An 18,748-nucleotide genomic window follows, 5' to 3' on the forward strand; every position below is an offset into this window, starting at 1 on the left:
TCTGTACATATGCTTAATTTGGTTAAAGAAATCTGTGTCCACATTGTTTCTTTAGCAAGATCCAGATAAACTCTAATCTCTGGTACCTTCTGTTCAGAATTTCAATTCATGTAAGCAGAGTCTTTTGGAGAGGAGGGAAAGGAGAGGAAAGGAACCTCACTCAACAGAGAAATCAACACCTATTAGAAACACCATGAAAAGTTTACTACTTCATGGTGAAATCTTCTGATTCTGGGTTCTTGTAAGTAATATTAGAAAATAAATGTTCATTATAATTTTTTCCATGTAGGATGGATTATCATGTCTCAATGTCTCTACCTATGAAATATCTGTATTAATCACAGTGGGCTGTATTCAACCATTGCACTAGCAGAAACCAGTGCAAGGACTCCTGTTAGCGCAACAGGATTTCCTCCACCCTCTGTTGGACAAGCAGAATGCACTGATGAAACGATCTCCCTAGCGCTACGTTGCATACAACCCAATATGATTATACTCATTGTCTGCAGAGTCAAACTCCATCTTATTAATTTTTACAACTGCTTTTGCTTCCAGTTTCTATGTAGATTATTTCTGTGTTTGTTTGTTAATAAATGACTGAATGTAACAGTGAATGTCCAGCATTTGAAGAGTATCTAAAAATGCATAGATAGACCTGCAAATATTGACAGGCATCACCAGTATTTGGTGTGAAGAAATTAGAGGTGGAATGTCCTGTTACACACTAGCTAGGGGAATATTTGTATTTATTATCTGCTCAAGTACAGGCCCCTTGAGGCCAAACTACACATGATCTCAGTCGCTTAGAAGTCTGTCCTAAATGTTTTATCTTCTTTTCAGGATGTCAAGGTAAACGTGAATGTGTAACTCTCTGCCTCTTATCTCAAAAACCCAAGATAAAAATCTTGGAAAGAGAATAAAATTTTCAAGGGTCAAAATATAGAGTTATCAGTATTCTGTATAACTTCTTGGCCCTCTCCATGAATAACAAAATGAGAGTAAACTATGCAAAATTGCAGAATAAATTGTGCAAAATAATTCATGTAATTAAAGCAGGTATAAGAATATACCTTTTCTTGGTGTGGAATTTCAATTGTCTTTCTGCAGATTTCTAAGTGCAGATTACACAAGTGCTCTTTCATATGCAAAGAGAAAGTGCATGGTGCTTTTTGTTTGATTCATTTTACCATTAAAATACAGACAACAGCAATCAGATGCCTTGGCTCATGTGTATTTTAAAGTGGAATATACACACATGCACGGGCACACACACACATATGAAAGCACCCTTTCTCCTTTATGAGCAGCAGCCATGTAATATCACCTCCAAACACTTGTAGGCAATTGTCACTTCCTTTACCTGAGAGTGATGACATGGATGTTGGGTGTTGTGAGGAAGGCCTCAGCCACAATGACAGCAATCCTATTATGCTGCAAGTATAGATATTCCAGTGACTCTGGTAGGTCTGGAGGAATATAGGACAGCTCATTGTAGCTCAGATCTAGGAGCTGGGGAAGCAAAACCAAGAAAACGTTGGAGACTCAGAGGCCTCTGTCAGATATAGAGCATCATTTAAGGATATCAAGAGTTGGACATAGGCAGATCTGACCTGGATTGGGGGATAGGGAGACAACACAGTCCATTTGGCTTTCCTCCACCAGCACCAGTGAAATGAGCTGGGGTCGCATAAGAGCACCATAGCCCTAAATTGACCAGTACAAGAGAACGTCTGGTGGACGTGCCCCTTTGCAACACAGATGTTAGGTCCATGAGAGGTGATGTCTTAATTTTCTGCTTCAAGCACACAAATGCTTTAAGATGGCCCTTTAAGAGCCATATTCTTGTCTGTGTTCCAAGATAGTTATTAAAACAGCTGAAGGAGAGAGTGCAAAGTTGGCTGTGAACCCAATTCACTGTAGAAATGTAATAAATTTTGAGTCTTTGTAATCAGACATAAAAACTAGCTCAACATATGGAATTATTAAATTGCAAAGAATCCAGGTTTTAGGCATAGTTTGAGGAGATAAAACCTATTTCTCCAGGGAAACGCAACCAACATCTGCTATAATGTACGTGTGGGTGGGGGGGCAAAACTTGTATGCCAAACTTTGCCTGAGAACAAAATAATTGTTTTGTTGGTTCCACCAAGAGCAGTGTTGTGTTTCTAACAGTGGCCAGATCACAAGTCCCCTCTCACTCTTTGCCACCTGCACAATAGAAGGAATCCGCCTCTGTATATGGAGGGTCCCCTTATAAGTCGTGGTAAATAGCTACCGTGAATTTAACCCCTTTGTAATGTGTGTAGCTATTGTCACTGTTTGTAGCTATATGAATCCTGTATGTGTCTTGCATTGTGTGAAAGAGCACTTTCTTTTGTCTATCCTTAATCGACTGGAATTCAACTTTGAGTGACCCAAAGTTCTAGGTATTGTGAGAGAAGAAAATATGCCTTCCTCAGCTGTTGCTGTTTTTTTCCTTTGCAGATTAAAAGACAAGCTCCCTGCCTACATTTCTTCCTGTTTTTCCCAGGATAACTCTTTTCCCATGCCCCAATTGAAAACATAAGAACATAAGAAGAGCCTGCTGGATCAGGCCAGTGGCCCATCTAGTCCAGCATCCTGTTCTCACAGTGGCCAACCAGGTGCCTGGGGGAAGCCCGCAAGCAGGACCCGAGTGCAAGAACACTCTCCCCTCCTGAGGCTTCCGGCAACTGGTTTTCAGAAGCATGCTGCCTCTGACTAGGGTGGCAGAGCACAGCCATCATGGCTAGTAGCCATTGATAGCCCTGTCCTCCATGAATTTGTCTAATCTTCTTTTAAAGCCATCCAAGCTGGTGGCCATTACTGCATCTTGTGGGAGCAAATTCCATAGTTTAACTATGCGCTGAGTAAAGAAGTACTTCCTTTTGTCTGTCCTGAATCTTCCAACAAACCCAGCCCAGCCTCTGCCATGTTATTACTGCCCTAAAAGTCGGTTCTTAGCCACTGGCCTGCAAATTCTGAAGAATGAACCCCCCCTGACCCCAATCTTACCTTGAGCCCATGCAGCTCCTGCCAAGTGCCTGGGGAGATACTGCTGATCCGCAGGCGGTTGTGTGCCAGGTGCAGCTCCTTGAGCATAGTGAGGTTGACCAATGGCTCTGGAGAAAGGGAGTTAAGCTGGTTTTTCTGAAGATGGAGGACCTGAAGGCTGGAGGGCAGCCCAGCAGGCAGGTATGTGAGCTGGTTGGCAGAAATGTCCAGGGTCTCCAGGCGCCTCAGTTTGCGGAAGGCCAGGCGATGGATGTGGGCACTGTAAAGCCGGTTGTAGCTTAGATTGAGCTCAACCAAAGCATAGGTGGCAGCAAAGTCTTCCAACCCAATGCAAGCAATTTGGTTGTGCAGCAACATAAGGGAACGGACCCGCCGAGGAAGTCCAGGTGGGATGCTTTCGAGCCGGTTGTTGTACATGTGGAGTGTGTGCAGGGAACGTAGGCGGGAGAAAGCTTCAGGGTGCACCCCTGAAGCTGTCAAGGCATTGCTCTGTAGCAGGAGATACTGTAGGCTCCGCACACGGCTCAGGCGTTCGGGTGGTAGGGCACTCAAGTGGTTTCGGCCCAGATGAAGGATGGCAATGTTTGGTGGGAGGCCAGCAGGCACCTGGGACAGGTTATTGTTGGAAAGATCCAGGTACTCCAGGCTCTTCAGCCGGCTGTAGAGAAGCAAGAGCTGGATGTTAGGGAATCTACCAAAGCAACATCTGGCCTCTGGTTTCCTGTCGTCTTTCAGTTTCCCAGAGCTGGCCACAGGGAACCTATGAGCTTTACCACTTATATCCACAGGTAGCCCCAGTTTTTACCACAGTTACCTGAAGGTGGAGGTGTCAAGGCCATTGTTGGACAAGTTATTGTTCTGCAGGTAGAGTTCTCGAAGGCGCCACTGGCTGTTCAAGGCCCCTTTAGGGATGCGGGAGATGTGGTTATTCTGCAAAGTGGAGCCTTGAGGTTAAGGAAGAGCCCTCCACTGCCACCACCCCACCAACCAAAAGTCGCCTAGAGAGGGAGGCTTCAACCTTGCCCCATCAGATACAATCGACATAGCACTGCTGATGCAAGAACTAGAGAACTGGACATTGCGGGAATCTTGATCAAGGGGTCCCTGAACGTAAATGACATATTATACCGCAAGAGTGCAGAATGTGATGCCACATTGGGCAGCTTTCTTTGGACCTCTTCAGATTCTCATGGCTAGAGAAATCAGGTGGTAAAGCTTTTCCTACACTGTATGACTTCAGGCTGTAGACAGGAGGTTGAATACTTCCCCACAATTCAGATTTCCTGAACAAAGAAAACCATGATGTTGTGGAGGAAAAGGTTCACCCTTTTCTATCTAAAGGGAGTTGTGTGTTCGTTTTTTTGTTGCTGGGGGATTGGTAAGGGGCAAAAAAAAATTCCCTATGGAGTGAAAAAAATTGAGGGGGGAGGATAGGGAATTTACATTTGAGCAAATGCCATTGAACTAGGATTTTCTTTTCAATCAACATACTGGAGGCATGTGTCTTTGCAAATGTACTAAATTGACATAAAATATTCCAGTTACACAGCTGGAGTTGTAGAATCTGGAAACTGATTTTAGCACAAAGACTCTGGTTTAGAGTTCCAGCTTTCCTGTTCTTACTGCTGGAACCCATTTTCCTTGAGCTAAAAAGTGGGGCTCCTGACTCCCCTTCTCTTCCTTAGGACTCCCTAGTTCACAGCTAGGCCCTGTTCTCTTTTATGCTTGCAGCAAATCTCGGCTTCTCTACCTTCCAGATGGGAAATCTCAGCTGCCAACCTGCAAGTGGAGGCGGACGATGGCACGGGGCAAGTTCTGGGGTACGTAGGTGAGCAGGTTGCTGGAGAGGATCAGGGTGCTGACAGCATCAGAGCCATTGAAGGCATCAAAGGGCAGGCCTGTGTTGTTCAGCTGGTTGTTGTGCATATAAACAGACCTGGGGGGGGGGAGAGAGAAGGGAAGGGATAAATTAGGAGTGCAGCACTGTGGGATGGTGTCATTGAGTCCCAGGGACAGCATCCCATCCTTGCTCCAGATGGTATCTCCGTAGGTTGACACTGGACTGACAACCTCTGAAGGAAGATCCTACAATCATTGAGCTGTATAACAGGGTGAGCATAATTCACACATTACATTTTAATATGTACACCTGACTCTAAGGAACACCTAAGAATCCATGTTTGTCCCCCCTCCCCAGGTTTTGTTTTGTTTTGACAGAAGGCAGCTGTTTGTGGCTTTGAGGCTGAATAGGAGATGAGTGGCAGGGGACAGGATAGCTGCTTAGTAACCCTTTCATTGCAAGTCATTCCCTCCAAACTGCTTTCCTCCTTGTGGGAACTTGAGAAGATCCTCCTGGCTCCACCCTTGAAAAATAAGTAGCCTCATGTGAATTAACAATAAAGGAAGCAGTAAAGGGTGCCTCTGAGAAGATAAAGAGTGCCTTTCTTTCCCACTTCATAACCTCAGCAAGCTTTTGCACATTGAGGGTTAGGAGTAAATGGCTCTTCTAGCTGCCTCTGATTTTCAGAAAATAAGTATAATTTTGTCCTTGCCTGCATCCTGTAGTAAGCAATATAATGTCACAGGAAGTCTGCCGACACCTTGTGGTGCTGGCCTTGCTGATGCTGCAGTGTTAACCAGTCCTCTATCCCACCTTTACCTGAGGCCAGGTTTATGCCCAAAGGTAAGTGGGTAGACGCAAGTCAAGTGGTTGGCGGCAAGGTCCACGATGCGCAAAGTGCTGGGCAGGAGCTGTGGCGCCACCGACAGCTGGGAGGAACAAACAGAGAAAGTGTCAAAAGGACTCCAGCTTCTTACATCTGGCCAAACACGCAGCAGCATAATGACTTGTAGGCCAGGCCTGGGCCACACGTCAACAGGGACATCCTAGTACCTTTTGTTGTGGTTGTAGTGGAGCATACAGCTGGCTTGGCCTCTCTGTGGTAGTAGACAGTAGTGTAGTGGCAAATTCAGAAGTGCAGGGTCCCTTCATAATAGTCACAGCCATGCCCCTCACAGCCACACCCCATTCCAAGGTTATATATCCTTCTAAGATTATAGAATAATCTGGGCAGGCTTAGAATCATAGAGTTGGAAGGGGCCTTGTAGGCCATCGAGTCCAACCCCCTGCTCACAGCAGGAAATCCACAGCTAGAGCATCTCCCACAGATAGCTGTCTAGCCTCTGCTTGAAGACATCCAGCGAAGGGGATCCCACCACCTCCCTAGGCAGTCGGTTCCATTGCCGAACTGCCCTTACTGTCAAGAATGCTGCCTTCTGTTTCTCTATCAGTGTCACCATTTCACTGTCCTTTCTCACTGTCAGATATATTGCTTGAATCACTGAATTCAGTGTCTACACATTTATCTCCGGCAGCTATTAAACTGTTTGATGATGCAGATGACATGCTATCATCAGGATTCACCATGTCTTTTGCAGTTACAGAATTCTCACTCTCTGCAACTTGGCTTTTTGAAGTAGGAACTCCTTTCACTCTAATTGGTTCCAGTCAGCAGGAAACAACAAATAAGTTAGATGACTCTTCTCAGTGGCTAACACACTCCCCTTTCATGCAGATTGCCGCATAGGATGCTGGAGACATATGGATCCTGCTGGGACCTGTCTCCCCAAAATGTAAGCAGTGTACAACCTGCTGAGACCCTGGATGACTACACCCCTGGTGGTAGATTCCAGATTGAAATGCAAAACTATATTTTTAAGGTCATTTGTGATAAAAACAAGCTTTCCACACAGAAGCCAGTTCTCAACATTCTGATAGGACAGAGCTATAGCAATAAGAGCGTGCTCGATTGCCAACAGCCCTGGGATACCAGGCGTGATCAGCCTTTTTATCTCCCACCCCAGTGGTGTCCCTGAGTGCACACCTTTCTTTTCTTCCCATTATTCCTTCTCAATGGGACTCACTTCTGAGTAAACACAGATACACTTGTGCTGTCAGATTCAATCCCCCACTCAGCCGTGAATGTTCCTGGGCGGCCATAATTTAGCCTTACTTTCCTTGTAGAGATGCAAAAGTGCTGTGAACAATGAACAATCACAGCCCCAATATGATTGTTGTCACATATTCTCATAACTTAAAAATTACACTGTTTCAATTAATATACCAGACAATATTAAATTGTTCACAAACAGCACTTATTTTACAGAGCTGATCACACTTATAGCAAAACATCTTTCCAAAAGGACTTATACATCCCCTGCAGTGCATAGAAATGCCACTCTACGTCTTGCATTCTGTGGTTCTTTCTCCCAATATTTACCATGTTTTTCCTCTCTATACCAAGGAGGGGGGGTTGCAACAGATTAATGGGGCTAGGCCTCTGGAATTTATTTATGTGTTTTAGCACCTTCTTGCAGCATCTTGGAGCATTTCAGGTGCATGTCCACCAAGGATGAAAGCAAAAGGACAGGCAGAAGGCAGCAGACTGCTGCTGACCAATGGCCAATGTGAAGTGCCTGTTAGTGGCTGACATTCTTGCAAATAATCTACATCAGGAATGAGAAACCTGTGCCCCCCCCCGATATTGGACTTCAGCTCCATCAACTTTGGCCAATATGACCAATGGTCAGGGATGATAGGAGAAGGAGTCCAACAACAGCTGAAGGGCACCAGGTTGACTACCCCTCCCCTAGTGAACCCTCCCCTTGACAAAATTCAGTGACTCAGAGGCTTTCAAGGTCTATGAAAAGCAGACCCTTCCTAAAACACACTCACCTTGTTATTGGCCAGGTAGATGTACTGAAGCAACTGCAGGGACTCGAAGGCTTCATCTGGAAGACCTTTAAAATGGGACACACTAGAAAAAGGCACTGATTTGGGATCCTTACGCAAGCTGCCAGGTTAGCCTATTTTCTTGCCCCCTGCAAGCCTCCCCCCTCTCCATATCTCTTCCCTCTAGACCCATGCTCAAGCAGTGGCAATGCTTGGTTTGCAGACTCCTGCTAAGACACATTCAGCCAGCTCTGGATTGGAACAGGGTTGCTAATTAACAGCTCCTTCATGTGGAGCACAACTCCTCCAGGAAAACTGCGGGGAAGAAGGGCCAAAGACTGAGCCTGAAGTTTAATCTACTCTTCTGTCTGTTTCCTTCCACTCCCCAACCAGTCCACTTATCAAGCATACTGGAATCTTTGGCCAATTAGGAGGCAACAATGTGTATGTGGGGGTGGGGTTCCCCTGAAATGTTGGCACACCTTCGCAATGCCACGGAAAGCCCTGCTCCTTTGGTTCTGCTCACCCTCAGAGGTGATGTGGTTGTTGTGGAGATTGAGGGTTCTCAGGCCAGTCAATCGGGACAGCTCTTTGTAGGGCAGCTCCTGTAATTGGTTATTCTGCGGAAAGGAAACCAGCAGGCCGTAAGTGGGGAAGGGCTTCACACAGGCACTAATGTGGCTGCCCTCGGGTCTCTCCCACCCAATAGGGCCAATCTCACCATCTGCCCTGGATCTCCTTCATCACCTGCAGTGAAAGATGCTGGATGGCTGCAGAGATATTGTTGGGGAAAATGTGCAGGTCAAGGCCACCACAATCCACTGTCTCCTCTGTGGGGCAGGTGCAGTTGTCTGGGCAGCCAGGCACATTCTGGGCAGCGGTGCCTCCCAGCGTCTGGGATGTTGCCAGTGGCAGCTCATCGTCATCAAAGTTCTCGAGCAGAAAGCTGTAAGGGATGCTCACCAGCAGAAAGAGTAGAAGACAGCTACGACACAGCTGCTGGGGGGCAGAGGTCAGGGCTAGTCAATAAGGGCTCTATGCAACCACCACCATGTGCTTTTCTCTCAATGGCTCCCCTGTCTGCTTCCCCGGCAAGGTCAGAAAGCCCCCCTTCTCCCCCCGCCATCTCTGCTGGGGATGTAGACAGAGCACTTTAAAATGATTTAAATGCCTCATTGATGTCGGTGCGGGGAGAAAGCGAGAGCTAAAGGCACAAGAGGGTGCTTGTCTCTTCCAGGGGTTGCTAGGTGAATGAGCATGTTGAACAGGGAGATTGGGGAACTATCACATGGTTGCAAAAATAAAATAAAACAGAAGGTAGTCTGTCTGTAGATGTTTGTGTAGAGTTCCTGTGCGTGTGGAAGGGTGTCAGAAATGTGTGTGGGCTCATAAAGGGTTGCTAACTAATGTAGTGCAAGGGGGGGGTGCCTGTTCACCATGTGATTGTGCAAACCCATGGTTTTATTGACCTGGCATTTCTGGGGAGAAGAGAATGCAAACGGTTTTAGCCTAACAAGGCTGAACTTCAGGCAGAAATTAAAAGTGCAAGAGATGTGGCTGAGAGGCAGGATGTGGCACTTTGCATGGAGGGGGAGTGAGGGGGGAACAGAAGCTTCAAAAGGTCCCTCTGGCCTGAGGTTTTCTGGACCCTTTAATTTTTTCCCCATCCCCCATCGTAGCATGCCCCATTCAGGGAAGACCCAATATATTTTGGCCCCTAAAGTGGAAAATCAATAGGGCACTCTTGCCAGCTAATTAGGACAATGCACACTCCATTAAAATGAAGGGGAGTTGACCTTCGTGGATTTGAAATTGGTTCAGGACTGCCTACTGAAAAGCAGAGCAATCCACCTCCATCCCAAGTCTGTGGCATTAATGACAGCTTGACAACACAAGCAGTTACACAGGGTGGCAATATTTTCAGCATCCCCTTGATATGAGAGGTGTGGCCCTGAAGCCGCTGTTACTCTGATGCCAACTGAAAAGAATGCCACTGGACAGCCATTTGAAACTGATCGGTTCCTTCTGAATTGTACAGTGACTTGCCAAAGGGTATAGGAATACACTACACCAAAGGTGATTGGTTGCTTACAAAGTGGACTTTAGGGACCATCCCCAAATAGCCCAGAAGGAGGAGGGGAAAGCCCTTACAAATGGTCCTGATTCCCGGTATACCTGTGTCGAATGTCTGAAGGAACCAATGCATTCCAAAGGCATCACCGGCCAGTTGGCGGAGCTGGGGACTGTTTTGCCCCAAGGACTTTGTCACTGGCGAGATAAGTTTGGGTTAGCGTTTAACTAATTTAGGAATTCTTCTTTCTAGTGTAATCAATCTTGGGAATTACAAAAGCCTGCTCAAAGCAGGAACCACCAATCCTTGTCTTACGACCACCACTCTGTCAAACAGAATAAACAGATGTCCTTGGCCCTGAACAGAGTTTTAATGTCTCCACCTTTTGCTTGCTTGTTAGATTTAGCTTTTACGTTCAGAAAAAAAACCCAATTATTTGAAAGTAAGTTTCTTCTCCCCCAAACTGTGCCTTTTAACATATTCATGCCAGAAAGGGCTGCACACATAGAATTTCTGCCTGCCGTGCAGTGTTAAAGGAACAAGACGCAAACTGGGCGCATACTTTTCATCCATTAACCGGAATAACCCTTGGTTTCGGTTTTAATGGCCATTAACGTGGATTATCCCCACATTATCCATTCTTGTAAACCACGCACATTATGGTTATCAACCCACCCGAGTCAAATGAGCCTTAGCGCCGCACCTCCGCACTCCCACGCAAAGGGAGGTTAATTCCCGAATTAAGCAAGCTTAGCCCGCGGCTACGTCCTCCCATTCAAACATCTAACTCGTGAGTGACCCGCCTGTGGACCTCCCACTCCGCTGCCCCCCAGTGGCGAGAGCAGAAGGCACGCAGCGACGGCCTCCCCCAGCAGCTCCTGCCCAATTCCCGCCACGCCTTCGCCCTCTACAGGCGCTTCCGCCCGGTCGCTCGCTGGGCTGGCCACCGCGCCTCGTCGTGCCACCACCGCCCGGGACACTTGCTCACCATCGCCCGGCTCGGCCGGAGCTGCCTCTCCCCTGGAGGATGTCGCGGATCGCTAATGGGACTCAGACCCACGCGGGGCGGCACCCCTTCCCCTCCCTGCGCGATCGCCTTCCCTGTCCTGCTGAAACCAACCTCTTGTGCCTTGGGACGGCTCTCACGGAGGTGCCCAAAGAGAGCAAGAAAAAAGCCCTCCCCTTTCTTCCCCGAAGGCAACCGGGACGGACCTGCTGCCGCCGCCGCCGCCGCTACTCCTGCGCAGGAGCGAGGGCGGGGGAGAGAAATGTTATGTTTCCTTCGCCTTGTTTTCCATCCGATCAAAGTCAAGGAGGGGGAGTCATTGCATAATGCTGCCTCCGCCAAGGAACAGGCGCGACGCTCCAGGGTCAGATCAGCAGCGCCGCGCGTCGCCTGCTGCTGTTTGCTGCCTCCCGGGCGATCGGGAAGGCTCCCACCATCTTTCTCTAGGGCGCTCCCACAGCCTCCGATACATCCCTCCCACGCTCACCTCGGCCTTCTCCTCTGGACGACAGTGCGCCCTATCTCTGTCTAGTTAATGCTGCTGCCCTCCCGCCTTAGCCGTTGTTACGTCCCTCAAGTCCATCCGGGTAACGAGTAGCAGCAGCACCCAAGCTCTTTATGGCTACTCTCAACTCGAATGCCCAAGAAAACCGACTCAGAAGCAACAGAGTGCCCCCGAGCATGTGCAAAGTGCCCCTGTTGTTCCATTGGGCCGCAGGCGTTTGTCCATACAAAATGGCTGAATTAAGTTCACAGATTCAAATATCAAATTCAGGATATTACATATTATAGGCATTTGCTTTTCAAAAGAGCTTTTGCTGGCATGCCATCTCCAGGAACACTTTTAAGATTTCTCTGGAAATATCTGTTTGTACTGCAGACTCACACAGCAGCAACCAAACATTTATTTATTTATTTATATACCACCCCATAGCCGAAGCTCTCCAGGCGGTTTACAATAACTAAAAACATTAAAAACAAATATACAAATTTAAAAACACATCTTTTAAAACAATTTAAAACACATGCTAAAATGCCTAGGAGAAGAGGAAAGTCTTGACTCTGGGACTGAAATTCACCATCAAGTCAGCTGCCACCAGCCTTCCTCTACACCAGTGGTTCCCAAACTTTTTTACCCATGGACCACTTGAAAATTGCTGAGGATCTTGGTGGACAATTTAATTATTTTTCGGCCTGTTGTAGCAATGGTAATTCCATAGAACAAGAGTTTCCAAACTGTGGCCCGTGGACCACCGGTGATCCATAAGCTTCAGTCAGGTGGTCCAGGGTGTGTTTGTGGATTTGTGGTTGAAGATGGGAGATGGCACATCCATTGCATGAGATATTCATATTGATCTTTAATAGCATTTTACTGCTTCTTTTATTACATTTTATTTTATTGTACAATTTGAATTCAACATTGAGTACAGTACATTACAATTAATACAACAGGCAGAAAAAATCATTAAGTGGTCTGCCAAGACCCTCAGCAATTTTCAAGTGGTCCATGAGGAAGAAAGTTAGGGAACCTCTGCCATAGAATTCAAATTGTAATACAATAAAATGCAATAGAAATAATAAAAAATACAGTTAAAACAAATATGAATATTCAATGTGGTGGATGTGTTGTCTCCCATCTTCAACCACAAATCTGCAAACCACCTGAATGAAGCTCACAGACCACTGATGATTGATGGACCACAGCTTGGGAACCCCTGTTCTATAGCTCTTCACCTTTGAAGAGAAACTACCAGTCACTGGAAGGGTCATCCCTGCTCTGGATGAAACTTAGTCGTCACAAAGTTAGGGCATGCCAGATTCAGTTTCTGTCCAATCACAAAATAAACATATTGGGGCGTATTCAACTAGATTGATACAGTAGCAGAAGCCAGTGCAAGGATTCCTGCCAGTGACACAGTAGTTCCTCCTCCTCCCCTTGCGCACCCACACCCTCCCAAGTCAGCTGCAGAGGGTCAGGACAACCTCCAGAATAGCATACAAGGGGAGAAGAGGGAAGATCATTCTGTTGGACAAGAAGAAATGCTTCTACTGACAGAACAATCTCCTTAGTACTACACTGAATACAATCCATTGGTTTCAATTCTAATCCTTGCCCTAGTCCAGGTGTGGGGAACCTTTGGCTCTCCAGATGTTGCTGAACTACAACTCCCATCCTCCCTCGCTGTTGGCTGTGCTTGCTGGGGCTGATGGGAGATGTAGTTCAGCAGCATTTGGAAGGCCAAATGTTTCCCACCCTTGCTCTAATCCGTTATTCCCACCTTTCAGGATACAATTCCTTAAAAAGCAGCTTACATTAAATTACATTTCTGAAATCACAATAAATATCAGCACTTAAAAATGCACCAGGATCCTTCCCACAGGACGCTTAGAGAAAGAGTCTTTCTTACAAGACGGCTGTAGATGACCGGGGGGGGGGGAGGAAGAGTCTAGCTGGAGTTAGCTCTGAGTGGTCTTCACCTGCATCCCTCTCTCTACTTAGATCTTTCCCCTAGGGCAGCTGAGAAGGAAAAGTCAGGTTCTGAGGAGGTATTTGTCTGTGTCCCAATCCTTTACAAGGCTGCAAAATGTCTTGAGATTCTTTCATATTAGCGACTTGAGTTCATGAAGTGGTTAACCTTCAGGAATCAAAACTGTTGCAACTAAAAACAAGATGTTGAATAGACTTTACTCCGTTATAGCACGAAGATATGAGGCTACCCAATGAAATGGATGGGAAGATGATTCAGGACAGGCACAAGAAAGCACTTCTTCACACAATGTATAATTGTGGAATTTGCTGCCACAAGATGTGGGGTAGGTTGGCCCAGGCTGCCCAGGCTTAGATGGCTTTAAAAGTTGATTAGACAAGTTTATGGAGAAGTCTATCAGCAAATAGCAGTCATAACAGCTAAATGGAACTTCCATGTTTAGCAGTAATTTATAACTGAGTACTAGATGCTAGGGGACTGGCAAAGGGAAAGGCTGTTGCCTTATTGCCCTAATTGGAGACTTCCTGAAAGCATCTGGCTAGCCACTGTTGGAAACAGGATGTTGGAACTCTGCTCTCAACCTGTAGGGCTGTATGCACTCTAGTTTAAAAAAAAAAAACCCTAGGAAGATTTCCTTTGTGCAATACCACAGAAGAAGCAGCCATAAAAGTAACTAGTTTTGGCCCTAAATGGAATATAGCACCCTACTAAGATTTGCAACAAAGATAAGCTGCTGCACTTTTAATAAAAGCATCCTTATCTGCCCATTGCTTGTCCCTACAGGCTTCTCGTGTCCCCTGAGGAGTCAGGCACCCCGCTTGGAGAAACCCTGAATTATGTAATGAGATAGTCTGTAAACAAGAGCAGGTGGTTCTGGTTTTTCTGTTTGTCATGGAAATTTATATAGCACTGAAAACAGATGCCAGGAATATTTCCAGTTACTCTGGAAATGATCACTTGAAATTTCGCAAATGTTACTGGGTTACATATGAGATAGAGGAATTCTGTGAAGCCGTGGACAGGGTCTTGCTTTACCCGGCCAAAAAGCTTTCAGAACTTGCCTACATGTAAGGCTTAATTTGAACCAGGGCTGAACCCTAGAAGATATTTTCAATGCCAAGACTCAGTCCAAAACCTATGAACTGGTTGGTGATGCATTTGTACTGTAATATCTTGATAAGGATAGACCTTCTCCCAAACTGGGCTAGCACCTTTGCAGACAACATCTACTCCTACATATCTTTGACATGGGGCAATAACACGCTTCGTTTCAGTGCTTTATTTCAGACTGCAGAATTTGTTTCAAAACCTAGTTTTGGGTCTCTCATATTTTCCTGGAACTCATTTTCTCTCTGCCAACAGCATGACGCAGAGTCTCTGAGCATGTGCAGAATGTCTTTCATTACCACAGCCAGCCCCCAAACAAGTAAGATTATGGAGCATGGGTTATTTCTGTTCTGAGTGCATATATCTCCAGTGTGCCAGATTTTGGAAATTGTTGAGGTTGGAGAAACACAGAAGCATTGCAGAACTGAACTTCACTTGGCAGCAAAAGGACACAGTTTCTGTACAAAGACTGTCAAACAGTACCATCTGGCTTGAAGGCCCTATTTATAGCTTCCCTTCCTGGCTTGGCTGACATGATAGCAATATAAACACTTTTTTTTAGTTTATTATTTTGTTCTTGGTCCTCTCACCTCCTCCCTGCCCTGTTTGCCGTCATATTCAATACTGTGCCGGGCTGAGGCACACAGCACAACCTGGGCTCTCTCCTCAGTTATTCTAACACCAGAAGAGGCCAAGACACAGTCAAAGACTAAGGAACCCTGAGATTATTTAGGAAAGGAACGGAAGGGAAAGGAACCCAGGGCATTTTCACCTGCTCCTGCAAAATCTGAGACCTCAATGGCAAGGGCTTTAGATCAAAGCAAGCAAAGCACACATAGGGCAGAATACTGAGTTGGAGTGCCTCATTATTTTATTTATTTCTAGGCTGCCTTTTATCTGATGGTTGCTGGGGAGTATACAATAAATAAAAGCTTACAAAGATAAAATAGAAGTTACATTATTAAAACATAAAACATTCAGCATATAAAGTTAAGTGAAATATGTTAGTGATGAGTATTTTTAATCAAGAAATAAACAATATCACAATAGAAACACTTGGGCACAATTTACTTGCACTTTGGGCAGAGCACCTGTGTGGGGAGGTTCCCAATAGGGCTCAGGAGAGACCCATTTCCATCTCCACACAAGTGCAAAGGCAGCACTACAAAATGTTAGCAGGAATGGGAGTGTTACACCAAAAATGGCCCTTTACATCTGGAGGAAGCTCCAAAACACACCCAGATGGGAGACCAAGATATAAGACAACACCTTTATTAATTATCTTTTGCAAAAGGAGATTAGAGTGTCCGGCTCCTGCCTGGAAACCAGTCTAAAGCGTGATTACATAGTCACAAGTGATATATGCTTTCAAGTCCTCCTAAGACAGCCCCTCCCTCTTGTTAGTAACTTTCCAAACTTCTTGCTGTCCCTACCTCCCCCTCCTGACATGATACATTCCAGTGAGCCATTATCTACTTGAACAGTATCTTGTTACATGGGATGGGTAAACTAGCGTTCACGTATCAAACACCAACTGAACATTTAGCATCCACATGCACCTTCGGCATTTTGTTTTACTAGTTCTAAGTTATCTCAAGTTAACACATTCTGTACCGTGTCAAATAACACTACATACTACAATTCCCAAACTATATATGCCTGATTTCATCACAGTCCCCCCTCAAAAAACAATTCAGGGGGTTGAAACTTTATCATCTTCCTCTTTTGGAAGGCTATGATACATCATAAGCATTTGTTTAAGGCACTCTTTTACAGCAAAAGTAATACAAGAATATGAACACAATCACAGCTGCCACAAGTCCACCTATTATTCCTTCCCAATTAAGAACATAAGAACATAAGAAGAGCCTGCTGGATCAGGCCAGGGGCCCATCTAGTCCAGCATCCTGTTCTCACAGTGGCCAACCAGGTGCCTGGGGGAAGCCCGCAAGCAGGACCCGAGTGCAAGAACACTCTCCCCTCCTGAGGCTTCCGGCAACTGGTTTTCAGAAGCATGCTGCCTCTGACTAGGGTGGCAGAGCACAGCCATCATGGCTAGTAGCCATTGATAGCCCTGTCCTCCATGAATTTGTCTAATCTTCTTTTAAAGCCATCCAAGCTGGTGGCCATTACTGCATCTTGTGGGAGCAAATTCCATAGTTTAACTATGCGCTGAGTAAAGAAGTACTTCCTTTTGTCTGTCCTGAATCTTCCAACATTCAGCTTCTTTGAATGTCCACGAGTTCTAGTATTATGAGAGAGGGAGAAGAACTTTTCTCTATCCACTTTCTCAATGCCATGCATAATTTTATACACTTCTATCATGTCTCCTCTGACCCGCCTTTTCTCTAAACTAAAAAGCCCCAAATGCTGCAACCTTTCCTCGTAAGGGAGTCGCTCCATCCCCTTGATCATTCTGGTTGCCCTCTTCTGAACCTTTTCCAACTCTATAATATCCTTTCTGAGATGAGGCGACCAGAACTGTACACAGTATTCCAAATGCGGTCGCACCATAGATTTATACAACGGCATTATGATATCGGCTGTTTTATTTTCAATACCTTTCCTAATTATCGCTAGCATGGAATTTGCCTTTTTCACAGCTGCCGCACACTGGGTCGACATTTTCATCGTGCTGTCCACTACAACCCCGAGGTCTCTCTCCTGGTCGGTCACCGCCAGTTCAGACCCCATGAGCGTATATGTGAAATTCAGATTTTTTGCTCCAATATGCATAATTTTACACTTGTTTATATTGAATTGCATTTGCCATTTTTCCGCCCATTCACTCAGTTTGGAGAGGTCTTTTTGGAGCTCTTCGCAATCCCTTTTTGTTTTAACAACCCTGAACAATTTAGTGTCGTCAGCAAACTTGGCCACTTCACTGCTCACTCCTAATTCTAGGTCATTAATGAACAAGTTGAAAAGTACAGGTCCCAATACCGATCCTTGAGGGACTCCACTTTCTACAGCCCTCCATTGGGAGAACTGTCCGTTTATTCCTACTCTCTGCTTTCTGCTTCTTAACCAATTCCTTATCCACAAGAGGACCTCTCCTCTTATTCCATGACTGCTAAGCTTCCTCAGAAGCCTTTGGTGAGGTACCTTGTCAAACGCTTTTTGAAAGTCTAAGTACACTATGTCCACTGGATCACCTCTATCTATATGCTTGTTGACACTCTCAAAGAATTCTAATAGGTTACTGAGACAGGACTTTCCCTTGCAGAAGCCATGCTGGCTCTGCTTCAGCAAGGCTTGTTCTGCTATGTGCTTAGTTAATCTAGCTTTAATCATACTTTCTACCAGTTTTCCAGGGACAGAAGTTAAGCTAACTGGCCTGTAATTTCCGGGATCCCCCCTGGATCCCTTTTTGAAGATTGGCGTCACATTTGCCACTTTCCAGTCCTCAGGCACGGAGGAGGACCCGAGGGACAAGTTACATATTTTAGTTAGCAGATCAGCAATTTCACCTTTGAGTTCTTTGAGAATTCTCGGGTGGATGCCATCCGGGCCCGGTGATTTGTCAGTTTTTATATTATCCATTAAGCTTAGAACTTCCTCTCTCGTTACCACTATTTGTCTTAGTTCCTCAGAATCCCTTCCTGCAAATGTTAGTTCAGGTTCAGGGATCTGCCCTATATCTTCCACTGTGAAGACAGATGCAAAGAATTCATTTAGCTTCTCTGCAATCTCCTTATCGTTCTTTAGTACACCTTTGACTCCCTTATCATCCAAGGGTCCAATTGTCTCCCTAGATGGTCTCCTGCTTTGAATGTATTTATAGAATTTGTTGTTGTTGGTTTTTATGTTCTTAGCAATGTGCTCCTCAAATTCTTTTTTAGCATCCCTTATTGTCTTCTTGCATTTCTTTTGCCAGAGTTTGTGTTCTTTTTTATTTTCTTCATTTGGACAAGACTTCCATTTTCTGAAGGAAGACTTTTTGCCTCTAAGAGCTTCCTTGACTTTGCTCGTTAACCATGCTGGCATCTTCTTGGCCCTGGCGGTACCTTTTCTGATCTGCGGTATGCACTCCAGTTGAGCTTCTAATATAGTGTTTTTAAACAACTTCCAAGCATTTTCGAGTGATGTGACCCTCTGGACTTTGTTTTTCAGCTTTCTTTTTACCAATCCCCTCATTTTTGTGAAGTTTCCTCTTTTGAAGTCAAATGTGACCGTGTTGGATTTTCTTGGCAATTGGCCAGTTACATGTATGTTTAATTTAATAGCACTGTGGTCACTGCTCCCAATCGGTTCGACAACACTTACATCTCGCACCAGGTCCCGGTCCCCACTGAGGATTAAGTCCAGGG

General features: G+C 45.5%; 1 protein-coding gene across 9 annotated transcripts in view; it reads right to left on the minus strand.

Moving 5' to 3' along the window:
- The window catches only part of PODNL1 (podocan like 1), a 36,076-nt gene extending 25,042 nt beyond the window's left edge, over window positions 1-11,034 (minus strand). For 3 of the 9 annotated variants that reach the window (XM_061613854.1, XM_061613855.1, XM_061613852.1), the window contains exons 1-10: window positions 10,957-11,034; window positions 9,941-10,033; window positions 8,513-8,764; window positions 8,292-8,385; window positions 7,769-7,833; window positions 5,693-5,802; window positions 4,813-4,969; window positions 3,848-3,963; window positions 3,034-3,691; window positions 1,361-1,509 (exon numbers count right to left, since the gene is read on the minus strand). In XM_061613854.1, the coding sequence (XP_061469838.1) occupies window positions 1,361-1,509; window positions 3,034-3,691; window positions 3,848-3,963; window positions 4,813-4,969; window positions 5,693-5,802; window positions 7,769-7,833; window positions 8,292-8,385; window positions 8,513-8,764; window positions 9,941-9,982 (1,643 nt within the window). In that variant the 5' untranslated portion in view covers window positions 9,983-10,033; window positions 10,957-11,034. The other 6 variants (XM_061613857.1, XM_061613853.1, XM_061613859.1 and 3 more) reach the window with 6 other exon arrangements.
- Window positions 11,035-18,748: the final 7,714 nt, after the last annotated feature.

The sequence above is a fragment of the Rhineura floridana genome, chromosome 3 (assembly GCF_030035675.1).
Source record: "Rhineura floridana isolate rRhiFlo1 chromosome 3, rRhiFlo1.hap2, whole genome shotgun sequence".
Lineage (NCBI taxonomy): Eukaryota > Metazoa > Chordata > Lepidosauria > Squamata > Rhineuridae > Rhineura > Rhineura floridana.